Raw genomic sequence first — 18,995 nt, 5'->3', positions numbered from 1 at the left:
TGAGTGTGTGTGAGTGTAAATTTTGGTTCTAATATATTTGATATGTTAACTTTTCAAGGCAAAATTTATTTTATAAAAGTAATTATAGTCCACAATATCATCTCCTTCATACATAAAGGATGATATTTATCTTGGAGTACAGCCAAGTGCAGAAATGATGCATAAATCCAGTGACACATTTTTCAAGTTGAATATGATGCATCTTTCAGAACTGTGAAAGATACAAGAATTGTACAGTTTAACAATTAGTAATTTGTAAGTATACATTTACAAAAATAAACCTTAGAATTTGCAACTTTTTAAATTATGACCTTTTATTGCTGTTAAACTTTATTTTGGGTATATAAAGAATCTGCAATCCACTTGTCAGGGACTTAAAAGTAGTGAAAATGACATCTTAGAATGCTGAAGTATTATAAATCATATAGCCAACAGTATCTTGTCACGAGTTTCATAAACATTTTTTAGAATTTAGCATTATAAGCTGGTTTGAAAATTGTGTGAATCGATCCAAGAAAAGCTGTCTCTTTTACATATTACTCAAAAAACACCCAAAGGCATAAAGAATAATAGCCAAATGGAAATTTAGTGTTATCCCTACATTTAAAGTACAAACCATTACAATGTAATAAAATTAATCCAGACATTTCCAGGGCAAGTGTGGCTGACCTTTTGTTCACCAGCTACTGACCCCAGGGTGAATGAAAGAGGCTTGCAGAGAGAAATGTCTGTTGTTTGGCTTCAGTCCCTGGTATTTAAATTGCATTCCCTAATCAAATGAAAAGGCTGTCCTCTCTATCAGGTTACAGAATCCATGGTAACATTTGGCCTTTTATATACATAATGTTAGCCTTTTTGTTTGCATCTAAGTAGAGACACCTGGAGCAATGTTAACATTAACCGATTTAGCATTAATAGCTTCATTATATAAGAATTTCTGATCAGCTAGCTGTTACTTTTGTTATATTGCTTCAGCTTGTATTATTTTCATTTTTATCTCCCTGCTTGGCAACCAGGCAATGATTTGCAAATTTTTTTTGTCTTGATTAATTAAGCAATATAATTATCAGGAACTGTGATGCAGTCTTTGCTCAACAAAGCTTCTGAGAGAAAACAATAGTAAGTCTGTTAGTATGAATGCATTCCACGCGTCACAGATGCATGAGGATATTCTAAACAATGAGACGAAAAGCCGCCTGCAAAAGAGGACAAAGAATGCCATGCAGACTCTACACACTACACATACCGCCAGGGACATACTGTGGGTTCCCTGGGACACAGATGCCTCGTTAGATTGCAGCTAGTCGTCAGAGATTAATTCTCAGCCATTTGGTACTATAATTTACCCATTCCCAAGTCTTTTAACTAGTGCTGCTTACTATAGAACTGAGGTAGTTATACTCAAAAGGTTTCTTTAACTTTGCCTTCTTTTAGTGTGTACAACAACAACAAAAAACCCTATTTTTTCTTAGGTTAGTGATTGTAACGAAGCAGGTGTTTGCAATGTGGGGAATATTAATTTTTGTGTTTCTTGGATAACTTACTTCAGAATTAGTAGTGGTCAAAGAAGGGGTACATTTCTCTCCACATCTGTAAATTTTATCCGACTATAGTTTATTTCTGTTATTATATTTATCTTTCATCCCTCTGACACTTAGGATTCTTTAAGAGGTAATCTTGTTTTGGCTCCTTAAAATAATATCAACTCACATAAAGTACTGAACAGAGAACATTGTAATATATATTCAATTTACTTATTCAACCAAACTCCCTCATTAAGGCAAAAAGATCCACATGGGTGAAAGCTTATGACTGCATGGAGTCCCATTGATTTCAATGGGCCTCAGCATGGGCATTGCGAGTGCACAGGAATTGATAATTCTAGTCTTTTTCTTCATATGGATTTATGGCCCAGTTGTGTATTCCTTGTGCAGCTAACACTCCCATAGAATCAGAGTCCACAATTGGGGATTTATACACCAGTCCTGAAATGTACAGAACACCCTCAACATCCACTGAATTCAGATGGAATTAAGCATTCTCAACAATTCAGAGGATTGGACCCTAAAACTGAAAGCACTTTATGTTATGGATTTAACACATTTTGAGAAGTGCTATAAGTATACCTGGCCATCGATACATACATATTTTTATTAATAATAAAATACTATTAACTCCATATTTTACTGTTTGACCCAGTCTTCCTCACCAAGAAACTCCTCACTTTTGATGAGGCAGAGCGGTAACACAGGCTCACAGCTCTGGATGCCCCAGCACCAGTTACATATTGGCATTCTGAATATTTGTCTTTCATAGCATGCATTCATTAACTGTCATGCAAAGTCAATTCTGTACCTCCCTGTGTTCACATTCTCTGAGTCCATACTGCATTGAAAAAGAGATGTGTGCATAAAGGGTGTTTGTGTATACATGTTGACAGCACCTGTCATCTTTTGTTTATTGTATAAAACCCAGGAATTAAATACTTTTCATACAAACCTTTGCCAGGAACTTCCCTTGACCTCGTCCAAAATTTGTCTACCCCTTTCTTTCTTCTTCAAGGTCCTCCTGAAAATATGCTTCTTTAAAGAGGCCTGTAAACCATAGGCCACCCTTCCACCTGATGTACTGAAAGATATTCAGATAAAAAGTAATCCATACAAAACTATGGAACTGACAGGACAACTTTTTGTTGCTCCCCTTCCTACCACATCCTTGTTTGTATATCATATGTTCTTTGAGTGCTTGCTCATGTCGATTCCATTCTAGGTGTGTGCACGCTCACGTGCACAGTTGTCGGAGACTTTTGCCTTAGCGGTATCCGTATGGCTGGCTGTGGCGCCCCCTTTAGTGCTACGCTAATGCGTCAGTATGTCAGGCGCCGCCAGCCCAACACCCTCTCAGTTCCTTCTCACCACTTGTGGTGGTTGGTCAGAGCACCTCTTTCCCTTGCTTCGCAAGTGATCCGTTTTCTTTTTTTGTCCCGACTCTTTGAACCTCATGTTCCAGCTTTAAATAGTTTGTTTTTTGTAGTAGATTAGTTAGTAAGTAGCTGTTAAGTACTATAGCTAGCCAGTTATGGTCCTGGCGGAGACTTTGCCCCAGGCAGGGCATATCTCAGTCTCCGGGTTTTAAGCCCTGCTCTGACTGCAACAGGCCTATGCCTGTTAGTGACCCGCATGTCAGCTGTCTGAAGTACCTGGTGGAATCCCACATTAAAGAAAAGTGTCACATCTGTAAGAACTTTCATCCCAGGACACAGAAAGAGTGTGACATTCGCTTGCGGCCCCCTTATGGAGGCCGCTCTTCGCCCAGCCTTGGAATGCCCAGCACTTCAGCCTCGGTGCGTAGCGCACCCCTGGCACTGGGCTCTTCCCATCTCCGATTCCCCTCGCCGTTACTCAAGAAGAAGACCAAGAAGAGGGACCCAGTACCGAGCAAGTCGGACCAAGACACATTGGACAAAGGACCCTGCTTGGTCTGCCTGCCTACACGAGAGCCGCAAGCCACCACCAACTCCGGGGAGCGATAGGGGACCCAGACTGATGGCCCAGTGAACGCCTTCTCAGCTCTCAGCGCAAAGAGAGCAAAGAACTCTCCCACTGTGTGCTGCGATAGACCCAGCAAAGGCTCCCTACGAGGGCAAGCCAGCCGTGAAGGCCTCCCAGAAGGCGAGTGAGCGCCACCGGTCTCTGGAGCCAAGGCAGAGCCCTTTGTCATTGTGCCCTTGGTCTCTGCATCAGCCCAGGTCACCAGTTTGCCGCTACTGATCACTGGCACCACGCTCCGGGTCTCCACCTTCATGCCAGGCTTTGGCCCAAGGGAGGCACTGGTTACCTTACAGTTGGCACTGGTCAACTTTGCGCCGACACTAATCGTCACCGAGGTGTTGGAGATGCTCCCCAACATGGTGCCGCTCCCACTACTCCTGCTACCAGTCTGACTATTCGAGACACTGGTCACACAGGCCCTGCCCTGGTCACCAGAGGAGGATTTCTCTGGCATGGAGAGGGAGTTTTATGGTGGGCCAGCGTCATTTCCAGTTCACGGTGCTCCCCGTTGGCTGTTGTGACTGGGCTCCAGAGGTTTCATCCACCGCAGTGATGCTGACCTGGCAGCAGGGCTACTGGCCAGCACAGTGGCCTTACTGGAATAGCTGAGGCATGCTGGTTATGCCGATGGTCCCATCTCACCAGTCCTCGGTCGCCACATCAGACAAACGCCAATCGGCACTGACAGCACCAGTGGCACCATCATGGTGCAGGAAGTGCCAGCAGGAGCTGAGGTGGAAGGACAGATGCCCACCACGAGACCCACTTCTCAGTGGGAGATGATGCCCTGGGCCCTCCCCTGGTGGTTCAGTTGTCATCGTCCTCTCCAGAGGAGGCGGTGGCGGGGCCCTCCTGTGCTAGCCCACCAGACGATTTTAAGGAGCACCAAGCCCTGCTCCGACGGGCAGCCACTAACTTAGGTCTCGAGGCACAAGCGATGTCAGAGCAATCAGATACTTTGCTCAGCGTGCTCTCCACGTCCACCCCTGCATGTGTCATGCTCCCAGTGCACGAAGGGGTCTTGAACATTGCCAAAGCCGTCCTCCATCCCACCCACTTCCACGAGGGCTAAGAAAAAGTATTTTGTCCCTGACAAGGGGTTCGAATACTTAGGTTCCCACCCACCCTGGGGTTGTTGGTCGTGTTGGCGGCCAACAAAAAGGACAAGCAGGGGAATGCTAGTTCCACCCCCAAAAATAAGGAGGCCAAGAGACTAGACCTTTTTGGAAGAAAAATTTATTCCACAACCAGTCTACAATTCTAGGTCGCAAATGACCAGGCACTTTTGGGACGTTATAATTTTAACCTGTGGGACTCTCTCCACAAGTTTAAGGACTCCATGCCTCAGGAGGTGGCCCAAGAGTTCAGGGCCCTTGTGGAAGAAGGTACCGCAGTGGCTTTGTATTCCCTGTAGATGGCCTGGGATGCGGCCGATTCGGCAGCCAGGGTGGTCACCTCAGCAGTTCTCATGAGGCGCAGATCCTGGCTTCAGACCACCGGCCTATCCCAGGAGATGAAGTCCTCCATTCAAGATCTCCCTTTTGAAGGAGTTAGGCTGTTTTCAGATCAGATGGGTGCAAGGCTGCACGATCTGAAGGACACTCGGGCCACCCTCCGCTCCCTGGGGATGCATACACCTCAGTCTGCAAGGAAGTCATTCCAGCCACCCCTGCCGCCAAGGCCTTGGCAGCCTTGGCAGGGATCTACGAGGAGAAGGGACACTGGGTTCAGTTGCCGCAGCCCTTCCTCCTCCTGTTCACCTGTGCAACCTGGCCTGGTGAAATACCATGGGGGCCAGAAGCAGGTGTTTTGAGGGTGCGCTTGAGAGCGACACCTCAGTCACCTCCCCAGATCTTCCTCACCCTTTCCTCAATGTCTCCATCCCTACCGTTTGGCCTGGTTGCTGGGCTACAGTTTTCAGCAACCCCCTTTCCCAGTCCCTCTTCAGGGACCCTTCTCACAAGCAATTCCTTGTTCAGGAGGTGAACCACCTCCTACAACTATGCGGGAGGAGGTCCCTCAGGAAATGAAGGGAAAGGGTTTCTACTCCCTCTATTTCCTGATCTCAAAAGCAAAAGGGGATCTATGACCAATTCTGGGTCTGCGACAACTCAACAAGTATCTCAAGAAGTTGAAGTTTTGCATGGTATCCCTGGCCTCCAACATCCCCTCCCTGGATTCAGCAGACTGATATGCCGCTCTTGACTTGAAAGTCGTTTATTTCCATATCTCTATCTTCCAAGGATGCAGACGGTTCCTCTGTTTTATGGTGGGCCAGCACCATTTCCAGTTCACAGTGCTCCCCATTGGCTTCTCCTTGGCCCGCAGGCCTTTACAAAATGTATGGTCCCCCTAACCACTTACCTGAGGCATTGGGGGCAGAGCGTGGTCCAGATCTATCCTTATCTTGACAATTGGCTCATCAAGGGCAGATTGTGAGATCAAGTGCAGAGCAGTCTCAGTCTGGTGGGGTCCACATGCCGTGACCTGGGTCTGTTAGCGAACGAAAAGAAATCAACCCTCGTACCAGTGAAGCGGATAGAGTTTATCAGGGTGGTTCTCAATTCCACACGGGCCAGGGCTTTCCTTCCGGAGACCTGTTTCTGAGCCATGTCCGATGTAATTTCCCGTGTGAGAGGCCCACCCGCTCAGCACCACCCGCACTTGCCTAAAACTGCTAGGCCACATGGTTGCTTGTATTTATGTGGTCCGTCATGCCCAGCTTCACCTCCGGCCACTACAGGCATGGTTGGAGTCAGTCTACATCCCCAGAAAATTTCATCTTGGATCACTGCCTGCATCCAATTCTGCTATGATCAGGCAAAGGTGCCTCCACCAGCGATCGTAACCGCCCACTCATCTAGAGCACAAGCCTCAGCGGTGGCCTTCCTGGCCCATGTGCCAGTTTCTGATATCTGCAGGGCTGCCACCCGGTCATCCGTCCATACATTCATGTCTCACCATGCACTTACCCAGCAATCCTGAGACAACGCTGGCTTAGGTAGAGCAGTGCTGCAAGACTGTGAACTCTGAGCCCACCTCTGTTTCTTCTACTTGTGAGTCGCCTAGAATGGAATCAACATGAGCAAGCACTTGAAGAAAAAAAAACACGGTTATCTACCTTTTGAGATGTGTTGCTCATGTCCATTGCATTACCCGCCCTCCTGCCCCTCTGTCGGAGTTGCTGGCAAGAGGGAACTGAGAGGGTGTAGGGCCAGCGACGCCTGACATACGGATGCATGAGCATGGCACTCAGGAGGGTGCCGCAGTCAGCCCTATGGATGCCGCTAAGGCAAAAGTCTCTGACAACTGTGCACGTGGGTGCGCGCACACCTAGAATGGAATGGACATGAGCAACACATCTTGAAGAAAAACAGTTACAAAAAGTAGGTAACCGTTTTTTATGGAACCTATCCTTATGCAGATGAGTAGATTTATGGTAATACTTATATGAGTAAAATTACTTGCACATGTTGGCAGGATTGAGCCCTTACTTTGTAAGCTGTTCAGGGCAGGAACCTTATCCTCACATTTATCCATAAATATCTATGATACTGCTAGAGTTATACAAATAATAATAAAAATCTCTTCTGTGGTACAAAGTAAGAATAGTTGCGGTTTTCAGAATTCTGCTTTCCTTCTAAATTGTGTATTGTTCGGAAAAACATTTTACATTAGCTCAGAAGGTGATTTAATGGCATACTTCTCTTGAATACTAAGAAAATACAATCATGGATGGAAAAATACATGCTTTTTTCTCTTTAGGTATATAATATTGAAATAGATTTGTGTGTCAGAATCTAGCATTTCCGATGAAAATGGCTCAGTTTTGAAACATTTAATGTTTTGACATTTGTTAATGATTACCTATTGAATTTCAGAAAATGGCATGATAAATTTAGTAACTTGTTGTATGATGCTGCCTTAAGACAACCCAACACATTTCCAAGATTTTAAATCATTTTCTTTAACCTTACCAGCAATGACTGATAGTCAATAAGAATATTTGACTATTACTTTCATTTTATAATTCCAGTGATTTACATTATGAACTTTTTTGTTTGTTTATGTGGATATTAAAACCTCTGTAAAATTAACTGTTAATACGTTGACTAATACATATCAGTTTCTGGGCATTTACGTTCATAACTCACTTGAAAATGTGTGTGTGGTCTGCATATGTTGTTTATAAGTGTGTACCCTCGTTATTCACACCTGGCATACAAAATTAACAGGTCTGACTCGCTGCTCCCTGTCTCAGTACTTTTAAAAATTGTTCTTCCTTTCATAGATCTTCAAATGAATTTATATTTACAAATGTTTTGGTCTTAGCAATTCTTAATTTAAAAACAAAGTCAGCATAAAACTTGATGCTGTAGAACGTCTGTGGCATAGATGGTTTGTTTTGTTTTTTCCAGCTGGGAATCTACTAAATCTTGCATATAGAAATAGATGAAGGCTCCAAATGTTAAACTGCATGTTCTGAAAATGATCCAAAATTAGTCAAATTATGGAAATATTTTATATTAATTTTTTTTCTGGTTTTAATAATTATTTTAAGTAAAGGAATGACATTAACAAGAACTGTGTGAAAAGACAGCTGTCATTTGCAGATGTTATATTAAAATCAAATTTCTTCTGTGATTCATTGCCACTTCTAATTAGAGGGATTCCCCTGATGCAGGGGATTTATATTATTCCTTTTGTCCGTTTATTGAATGACTGTCACAGTCACCCACAAAGCGGTTACAGAAGAATAATAGAGGGTATTTATTTATGTGATAAGCCCCAGTACAGATGGAAAAAATCCATAGATTAAATTTTGATAATTACTACTAGTTCCATTTAGTTTCTTTTTCATTTAGATTTTTGTGGTCGAGAAATTAGTTCATGGTTGACTTATTCTGAAAATCAGTATCTGTTATACATTTTTAATATTCTTAAGATTTTTCATTTTTCTTTTAACCATCCATATTCATTTTACTTATGTGTATTTCCACACATTTTTCCACTTTATAAATAATTTGGGCTTCTCCGTGTGTTGTGCTTATTCTAGCATTTACTTGTGATGGTCAGAGGTACTGAGAGTACTGCAAGTTGTCGACCTACATTTACGTGATCAGTTCCTTAGGTAGAGATTCTAAACCAATGAGAGGTGTTGCAGTTCTAACTCATGTAATAGGGCAAGCCTGTCAGCATCTTGCCTAGATGTATCTATAAGATACTGTTTTTAAGATGGGTTTTTTTGGTTTGTTTTTGCTATTAACTGGCCCTTTGCTTAGAAGCTAATTACCTTGGGCCAGATCATTCTTTTCCCTTATTTAACTCCCCGGGGGGGGGGGGGGGCTGTACAGGGGAAGGGAACCCTATGTGGGGTTCCACTTGTAAGATTCAGCATAGATAGATATCTAGCTTGAATATCATAAAGTAATATCTACCAGAAGCACACTGCCGCCTTCAAGTTCATAGGTGAACTCTGCAGTGATACAGAATATAAAAACTAAGCACATTTTAAGTCTTAAAAAGCTTATGAAAATATTTGTTTACATATTAGATTTGCTGAGGATAGCTATGTAGAGTTTAACTGCTAAGCTAAATGTATCTATCTTACATGCATTGAATTATATCTAATACTGTCTTGGTTTCTATATTGAAGCTATCACAGTAGTATCTGCATGGTGAGAATAGGGGCTAAGTTAGGGTTGGTTGGTTGGGTGCTCTTGATTGAATTTGTGGTGTCTATCTAGTGGCTGAGAGCTGGGGTGGTTGTTTGGTTTTTTTTTAAGATGTAAATTATTTTAAAGCATCTTTGAAGATACAGCTACATATTTTCAATATCATTCAGTTGTCATAGGCTTTTTAGTAATGTATTTTCCTTACATTTTTATGAATTAATTTAAAACAGCCCTGGCCTTGAAGAACTAACAATCATCACAGCAGACTTTGCAGAGCTAATGTTTCTAAGCTTTGCAGAACTTAGAAGCTCTACAACAATGGCTATGTGGGTCTATGGCCCTTTCCTGATGTGGCTCGGTCTCTCTCCATTCATCTGCACACTAGACCCCCTTGGGGCTCCATGTCTCTCATTTTTCCTCTTCTGCCTTCCTGGACCCCTTATCCCTACTCCATTCCTGAGCTTAGGAAGCCCACAACCTGTGGGCAATGAGCACCATGTTCCAGAGCTGGTAGACCTTTTAAGGACTTCAATGTTTATGAACACTGCATGCAATAACTAGGGTCCCAATGTGCAGTTGAGGGTGCAGGATTGTGGCCTAGATATGAACCCAGAAATCTACCCTAATGTATTTTTAAATATCAATCCTCATTTAGGCCAACAGAATAAAACAAATTTGGAGATTCTAGTTCAAATCATTTTTTAAAAAATAACAAGCCAACTCCCCCCCCCCACCTCCCAAACGGTGGAAAGTTTCCAAGTAGAAACTCAATTTCTAAGCTCTCATGACAACACTGTCTGGTTTGCCTGCTCCCCCCTACCCCCCACAGCTTTCCAGAAAATTTCTTGACTGGCATCAGATCACAGGTGGATAATATCTAATGAATTTATTCAGTTTTAATAAATGTAAGGACCTGTTAAAATTTGGCTTAATAGAAGCTAACTCCTACCTTATAGAAAAAATCATGTATATACTACCCTAAATAGCAGAGATGTTCCCTGCCATGAAGAATTTACAGTCTAAAAGAGACATAATATGTACAGTATTTATTATTAGTATATTGCCTTTGGAACCTGATCCTCCATCCATATCTTAAATCCCTAAATTAGACAGTAAGGCTCTTGAGGACATCGTCACCTAAAGTCTCCAGCACAAAACTCTTTAAGGAAGTAATTACAGTTATGTCTTTAGAATCCCTTTGAGAGATATACTGGATTACTTCACTTTTTATTAGGGCTGTTGATTAATTGCAGTTAACTCACGCAATTAACTCAAAAAATTAATCGTGATTAATTGCACTGTTAAACAATAGAATACCAACTGAAATTTATTAAATATTTTGGATGTTTTTCTATATTTTCAAATATATCTATTTCAATTACAATACAGAATACAAAGTGTACAGTGCTCACTTTATATTATTTTTTATTACAAAAATTTGCACTGTAAAAATGATAAAAAGAAATAGTATTTTTCAATTCACCTCATATAAGGACTGTAGTGCAATCTCTTTATCAGGAAAGTGCAACTTACATATGGAGGGTTTTTTTGTTACATAACTGCACTCAAAAACAAAACAACGTAAAACTTTAGAGCATACAAGTCCACTCAGTCCTACTTCTTGTTCAGCCAATTGGTAAGAGAAATAAGTTTGTTTACATTTACGGGAGATAATGCTGCCTACTTCTTAATTACAATGTCACCTGAAAGTGAGAATAGGTGTTCGCATGGCATTGTTGTAGCTGATGTTTCAAGATATTTACATGCCGGATGTGCTAAAGATTCATATGCCTCTTCATGCTTCGGCCATCGTTCCAGAGGACATGCTTCCATGCTGATGATGCTTGTTAAAAAAATAATGCGTTAATTAAATTAGTGACTGAACTCCTTGGGGGGAGAATTGCATGTCTCCTGCTCAGTTTTACCCACATTCTGCCATATATTTCATGTTATAGCAGTCTTGGATGATGACCAGCACATGTTGTTCGTTTTTAAGAATACTTTCACTGCAAATTTGACAAAATGCAAAGAAGATACCAATGTGAATTTTCCAAAGATAGCTACAGTGCTGGACCCAAGATTTAAGAATCTGAAGTGCCTTCCAAAATCTGAGAAGGATGAGGTGTGGAGCATGCTTTCAGAAGTCTTAAAAGATCAACACTGTCATGCAGAAACTACAGAACCCAAACCACCAAAAAAAGAAAATCAACTTTCTGCTGGTGGCATTTGGCTCATGATGATGAAAATGAACATGCATCTTTCTACATTGCTTTGGATGGTTATCAAGCAGAACCTGTCATCAGCATGGATGCATGTCCCCTGGAATGGTGGTTGAAGCATGAACGGACATATGAATCTTTAGTGCATCTGGCACGTAAATATCTTGTGACACTAACTACAACAGTGTCATGCAAACACCTGTTCTCACTTTCAGGTGACATTGTAAACAAGAAGCAGGCAGCATTATCTTTTGCAAATGTAAACAAACTTGTATGAGCAATTGGCTGAACAAGAAGTAGGACTGATTGGACTTGTAGGCTCTAAAGTTTTATGCTATTTTATTTTTAAATGCAGGGGTTTTTTGTACATAATTCTACATTTGTAAGTTCAACTTTCATGATAAAGAGAGTGCACTACAGTATTTGTATTAGGTGAATTGAAAAATACTATTTCTTTTGTTTTTTACAGTGCAAATATTTGTAATAAAAAATAAAGTGAGCACTGTACACTTTGTATTTTGTGTTGTAATTGAAATCATTATATTTGACAATGTAGAAAACGTCCAAAAGTATTTAAATAAACGGTGTTCTGTTATTGTTTAACAGTGCGATTAATCGTGTGATTAATCGTGATTAATTTTTTTAATCCCTTGACAGCCCTATTTTTTATACTTAGCTCAATCCAGTCTTTCACTCAAGTTTACCTACCACCTGTACCAGATTCTTGACCTCTTTGGGGATTTTCTCTTTTCTTGCATCCCATGGAGACTTCAGTTTTACTTGTTACCTTTTCGTTAAGCTATACTTTTCCTTGTGTGACTGTTCTTCAGGGAGCTAGACAGGAAGCCATTCCAAACTCATGACTACACCCCAATGCTATGGTTTATGAGAATAAACCTAAAGACTCACTTTATTCAAAACAGGTTATGGATGTCTAAGTATCTAAGTTACTTCCACATTATATCTTAATGCTACTTTTATATATAAATGCAAATACTGACAGCTGCCAACAAATGTTTCTGTTCTTACTTTAATCTGTGCTACAGTTTAAGCTATAGCTTTGTGCTCAAGCAAAAATTACAATCTGAGGAGAAAAATCTGTGACCAAAAAACCTGCTTTGCAGTACTTACCAAAGCTAAATTCTACTGAGTATGATTGACTTACCTTTCTTCTGATTGTAGCCCAAGTGATGGGATGGAGGAGAGACTACAACCCTAATATGCATGCAGTAGGAACTAATCAATTTTTTTATGTCTGTAATCAGCCTGTGAAAAACTATTTAGCAGTATCTTCCTGGTCTCCAAGAGAGATGGGAACTGATGGTATTTGTGAAGAATATCCAGTGGCAAAACTTTAGGTATACAAATATTTAGCTGAGAGCACAATGCCAGATCTCAACAAATGTATGTTTTCTTGAAAACAAAATATCGCCATGAATGTCTTACTAGAAGATTATTTGGTACATATAATAACATGCTTATTTTGTTTCTGTCAGAAATAGTGGAGCAGGCTCATTATAAAGAGATAATGTGTTGGATATTTTTCATTTTTGTAATCTTCCCTTCCAAAACCTCATTGATCCCTATTTGTGTATTGCAGAATTTAATATAATGTCCTCGGAATAGATTTTCAAAGGCACAAAGGTAAGTTAGGTGCCCTACTCCTTTGGAAAGTCAATGGGGATTGAGTACCTAGTTTCTATTTGTGCCTTTGAAAATCTCCCTCCACCCCCAGTTATACCATCAATTTAAGACTGGAGAATGCTGCATCTGAAAATACTATTACTTCTATTTTTTGGATTGCAGGTGCCATTTTTTGGTCCTCTGTTTGATGGAGCAATAGTGACTGCAAAACTGCTGCCAAGCCTTATATGTGCCACATGCATCAATGCCAGCAGGGCTGTGAAATCTCTCATACCCCTCTACCAGAGCTTGTATCCTTTCCTTCTGTGCATTTTATGCAATTTGAATGTAGGAATCATAAGTACAAATATTCTTCTGGTAGAGGTAAGTGCGAATGAGATCTCTTCACTTGGACTTATACTAAGAACTGTGCATCGGGAAAATGTCAAAGCTTTCTTCATATCAAGCAGGAGGTTTTTAGACTCATTCTTGCTGAGCTTTAATCTGATATGGTATGCTTTAAAAATAAAGGATAACAATACAAGCATTTTTGGACTTTCCTGTTAATTGCAGAGTCAACAGGTATACTGTTAGATGTAATGGTGCTTTAAAATTTAAGAGGGATTATTTGCAAATTTCTGAAGCACAGAGAAAATAGTTGTTTATATTAGCTTAATATTTACAAAAGGAGCCCAGTTCTACTCCCTTATGTAATAATGCAAGTATTTCCACAGTCTTCTTTGGGAATCTTCACATCACTAAGATAGGTAGCATTTGGCCAATGGTATTGATATTTATCAGTCTTTATCTCCATTTTTCATTTTACCCACATTGCATCATAGAATTTTGAGAACACATTCTTCCAGCAGTAGTTATAGGTAACTGGAAGGCATGCTTCAATATTGTAGAATTGTGTAGTGTGAATTATTATTCTTGCGTGGTATGCAGGCTAATCGCATAAAATCACTCATTACTTGACATTCTGGTTTTCTTTTCTCTTAATGCCACTAATGTTATAAAATTACTCTAGCGTGCTTCATTAACCACATTGCTAACAGTCCCATATGTTTCTATGGATCAGCACTCATCTTATTTCAGTTTATTTTGGAGGCTTTTAATTTGGGGGCTTTTGAATTATGTAATGAGGGATGCCTCGCTTGATTTTCCTGAGATGAAACAACTGGAATGCTCAATCTTTGTGATGAAGAAAAGATGGCTTTGTTAGAGTTTATCAGAGGCATGCACATTTTAGGTTCAATTTTTCTAGTTACTATGGCTATGTAAGAAATTGTAATTTTTGTAGAAGAGCTAAATTTGATTAATTGTGTTGGTGGAAAGCTTCAGAAATGAAGATTTGTATAAGAATCAAAGACACTAAATAACATTTTATTATCTTTTTTGTTTTTCCTCTTCAGTTTAAACCAGGTGAAGTTGTTTGGAGTTGCACAGGCAAGCCCACACGCTACCTTAGTTATAAGATTATGTCAGTACTTAAAAGCAGACTCAAAACTCGCTAGCTTTTTCACTTTTGTGTCATGAGTGGGTAATTCAGCTAAGTACTACTGTCAAAGTAGTTCCCTCTGTCTGTAACCTTGACTGTATGAGCAGATGTGTTAAGCTGTGTTTGACAATAAAACAATCAGTCTAGTATTGCTGGTAACCGGAATACAGTAACAGAGATTATAAGAGTGAAAAACATGCCATTACCTCTAAGGGAAAAATGATCTTTGACACAGTAGGAAAACAGAAGATATGATTTGATGTAATGTTCATCCTTGCCCTTTGTTCCTCCTAGATTTTCCTGTAATAACTTCCTCAGCAGGCTAAGTAGAATCTGTCAAGTTTAGCCTTTATCTAGTGGTCACTGTTCTTTCTCAGTGGCGAGGGCTAGCTCAACTGCCATCTGCTTATTTTTTTCCCTAGTGGGCAATCAGTAGACTTTTTTCAACGTCTAGAGTGCTGAAAACTGGAAGTTTGCCACTTGCTATGGTTACAATTCCCAAGTTAACCAATGATTTTAAAATCAAATCATGGTCATTGGATATCAAGTCCAAAACCTATTTCTCTAAAGCTGAGCTCCTTCACCTAAAACAATGATACATAGCAAGTATAAATACTGTAGCATTTTCTAGCTTCAGAGCACTGTATACATATTAAAACACATATCTTAACAGTTTATGCTTGTGTGTCAGAGTCTGTGGCATAGGCAGTGATATACATATATGTGTGCATGCGCGCACCCAGAGGCTTGGATTAGTTTTAAAGAAAGAGCTCAGGTCTGATACAGTTACCTGATGAGAACCACTTGACTAATCCCTAGCACTCGAGCATATATATATATGTGTGTGTTTGTGTGTGTATCTAACTGTGTGTGTGTGTGTGTGTAATAGCATTTGAGGGTGATATGCTGGAGCCTGAGGGTGACTGTGTTAAGAAGAAAAGTTTTATTTTATATAAATGAATATATCCATACAAGAATACTAGGGATAAATAAACTGGTTTTCATAAGGAACTATATCATTCAGATGTTTTCTCCAAAACAAACCATATTTAAGGTTCCTATTAAGGTAACAGTACCCCATAAACAGGTCCCCAGTTCCTTCACTGTCACAGCTCCATCCACTTAATGTGCAGAGAGATCATAGTGACTTTCATCTCCCATAGGCCTTAAGGCTCTCTAGAGTCTCTCCACACACCATAGGCATTTGGTTTTCACCAGCCTGCTATGACCCAACATTCGCCAGGCCTCTTTCTCTCTCTACTTAAATGCAACACACACAGACTAGGTATGATACATGCCACTGTACCCTTCTGGGGCCATTGTGAGGTCTAGCAGCATCATTACTTTGCACATGTGCACTTTGGCATCAAACCATACTGTGCATATGGTAATGTGATGTGAATGGAAAGTAGAAATACTGGAGCCTGACAAAGGCAGCTGGACCTCACAACAGGTAATGTAGTGGGGAGGTGACATCAGAGAAGGGAAAAAGCTGGAGTAGGGTGGAAAGTCCTAAGCAACTTTTATTGGATGTGAGAGAGAATAAAGATTCACCTTTAAGCACAAAGTAAAGGTTTGGTAACTTTCTTAAGGGGACAGAACATTTTGTTGGAAACCCCTGCCAGAGGGAGTTTGTTGAAACAGGTGATTGCTGGTGGGGAAAACAAGATAGAACAGAGCACTCTAGGGACCTGAGGATCTGTCATGGGATGAGAAGGCAGGTGTTTGGCTTCAGCCTGTTAGGTGGAGGAATCTGTCAGGCTATTGTTTGGAAATAGGAAAGGAATGGAGGGGGATTGACAGGATAGGCTCAATAAGTTCATATATACAACTATAATTTTCCATGCACACATATGCTCATAAAATGCTTAAACCAAAAGGGAGAAACTTCAGGAATTAGTAATATAATGAAATGCTCAATATGTATACGTTTCCATAGTTTTCATATTGTATTTTGGTGATATCCAACCTTGGCGTTTTGAGAGTGACTATGTTAAGAAGAAAATTTTTATTTGATTACTAACTAAACATGTTCCTTGAGCAGCGCCCTGTGATTTTTAAACAGAAGTACTTGAATAAGGTAGTGATTGAGTTATAAGATCTGAGAAGATCAATGTCCTCTTTTCTTCTAAAAAGGGAAAGGATAATTATCCTGGTAATTATCTCCCAGCGATTCCTTGTGAAAAAAGAATTGCTCCAAACCCCAGTAAAATAATAGGAGAAATACTGAGAAAAAGTTTCTAAGCATCTACAGGTTAATAGAATCATGAGTTAGTCATGAACACATATTGCCAGGTACATTTATTTCAATTTTTGACAAAATTACAAAAAACAGTAGTTTCAATAAGTGTACAGTGTTAAAATATTATTGAAGCTTTTCTGATGTCTCAGGAAAGCTTACTCTCAGCATTTAATGAGATTTTCCTAGGTATGGACAGCGCCACATAGACTGGAAATGAGCTGAAGAACCATAACCAAATTGTAATGATAAACAGAAATGTGTTGAGTTTCAGGGACGATGTCTAGCAGGTGCTGAAGTTTATGTCCCGTCTCATTTACATCCTTGTTTAGGGCCTGATTTTTACAATGCTTATGCATGCTGAGTAACTAGTCCCACTTAATGGGACTCCGATCATGAGTAAGTGCTACTTGGCGTGAGTTGCAGAATTAGGCCCTAAGATCATAAATTCTTAGGGGTTCAGTTTTTTAAAATGACAAAAAGAAATGGGTTAGTTAGCATTTAATAAAATTTTTCAGATGATAAAAACTGCACAAGTTCTAAACTTAAATGAGGAAAAAGAAAACTTTGAAAAAACACTTGTTAGGAAATCTGGAGTGAACGTAGGCACGGAAAGAAGGGATGTAGGGGGTGCCTCAGCACCCCAGGTTCTGTGCCTGGCGTCCTGGCCACCAGCCCCGCTACAGCCTGGGGGCTCCACTGCAGGCCACAGGGTCCCATCTGACCGCGATCCCATGCCCGGGGGATCCACTGGCCGCCAGATCGCATGCAGGGTCTTGCCTTGCTGCCGGGGCTCTGCTGCCAGCCCTATGCCTGGGACTCTGACCTGCCCCTAGCTGTGGCCCCGTCCCCCCTCCCAGAGCCATGGCCCTGCTCCCGGTCCCAGCTCTAGGGGCTGGAGCTAGAGGGGTGCAGGTCAGCACTCCCACTCCAAAAACTCTTCCAGCGCCACTGGGAGTGAAATAATTAAAAAAAAAAATATTCAATGGAAAGGGTAAACCCAGAAAGCAATAACGCTGAAAGAATTAAGATTGAGACTGGACAGCAAAATAAACATGACTTTGCACTGGGGATATGATACCAAAAAAGTTGTTGCAGCTTTAGGGTACGTATGTATAAAAGAAGTGCATCTCATGGATAGGATTGCCAACCTTCTAATTTCTAAAAACTGAACACCGCAGCAGGAGAGCTGGAACCTCCTCTCGCCCTACCTCTTCCCCCGAGGCCCTGCCCTCATCCCGCCTGGCTCTCCCCCCCAACCCCTGCCTCCTTACTTGGTCCTGTCCACTTATCTCCTCTCCCCCATCCACCACCACCAGCAGCAGCAGCAGCGCTCCCTCTGCTTCGGGGCTAGGACTGGGCAGGCAGGCTCCCGAGCTGCAGGTAGGAGGCAGCCCCCACTGAGCAGGGGCTGGCATGGGTTGATGACCCAGAGCCTCCTCCCTTGGCCCCCCCACCCATGGCAACTGGACTTTTGGTATCCGGTCAGTACATGTGACTGGCCACTGTACAGGTCTCCTTTCAACCGGACTTTCTGGCTGAAAACCAGAGACCTGGCGTTCCCATTCTCGTTAAAGTACAAGCCATTAAAAAGTCAACATTTGTCAACCATTACCACAAAATTACCAAAGATACTTTTTATTCTGTGTATAGGTGGAAACTGGTAATCTGACACTATATGGTGTGGTAAACTATAGTGATGCAGAGCATTGTATCTCCGCTAAGTCCATACCTGGAATATTCCAGTTAGTTCTGGACATCTCAGTAGCAGTAAAATATTGACAAAGCAGAAGGCTTTCCAAGAACGGCAACAAAAACAATTAGGGGGCTTCAGAAATGTGTTTATGACCTAGACTTGAGAATAAAGTAAAAAACTGCATTATGGCAAATGATAGTGTAGTCAGAAACATGGTGCAAAGAGCAAAATAATTTTGGGGACAGTACAATAATTGTAAAACATTTATTTCAAATAGCAGAGTTTGCTTTCATTTTCACTTTAAATTTAAACAACATACAGTGAATAAAATCTGGCACTGCCGAAGGGGAAGTGATCTACATCTCCTAGATAGTGGGCTGTAAAGTCCTGGCAGTCTCATGCAAATAATGGCAACTGAAGTCACTTGTTGGAAAGTCTGTAAACTCTGGTTACAGCTGCACTTATCAGTAGCTTTAAGGGAAGTTTCAGAG

At 41.0% G+C, this 18,995-nt stretch overlaps 1 protein-coding gene across 10 annotated transcripts in view; it reads left to right on the top strand.

The window, feature by feature from the left end:
- RALGAPA2 (Ral GTPase activating protein catalytic subunit alpha 2) overlaps window positions 1-18,995 on the top strand; it is a 306,774-nt gene that overhangs the window by 188,614 nt on the left and 99,165 nt on the right. For 9 of the 10 annotated variants that reach the window (XR_012158341.1, XR_012158342.1, XM_073339773.1 and 6 more), the window contains one exon: window positions 13,252-13,379. The exons of the other annotated variant lie outside the window; for it this stretch is intronic. Coding sequence is in view for 7 of the 9 variants with exons in the window: in XM_073339773.1 (XP_073195874.1) it covers window positions 13,252-13,379 (128 nt within the window). In the remaining 2 variants the exon portion in view is untranslated. The remainder of the gene's footprint in view (window positions 1-13,251; window positions 13,380-18,995) is intronic. 10 annotated transcript variants of the gene reach the window in all.

The sequence above is a fragment of the Lepidochelys kempii genome, chromosome 3, assembly GCF_965140265.1.
Source record: "Lepidochelys kempii isolate rLepKem1 chromosome 3, rLepKem1.hap2, whole genome shotgun sequence".
NCBI lineage: Eukaryota > Metazoa > Chordata > Testudines > Cheloniidae > Lepidochelys > Lepidochelys kempii.
Note: the sequence above shows the minus strand (reverse complement) of the source record. Positions and strands in the feature narration are given on the sequence as shown.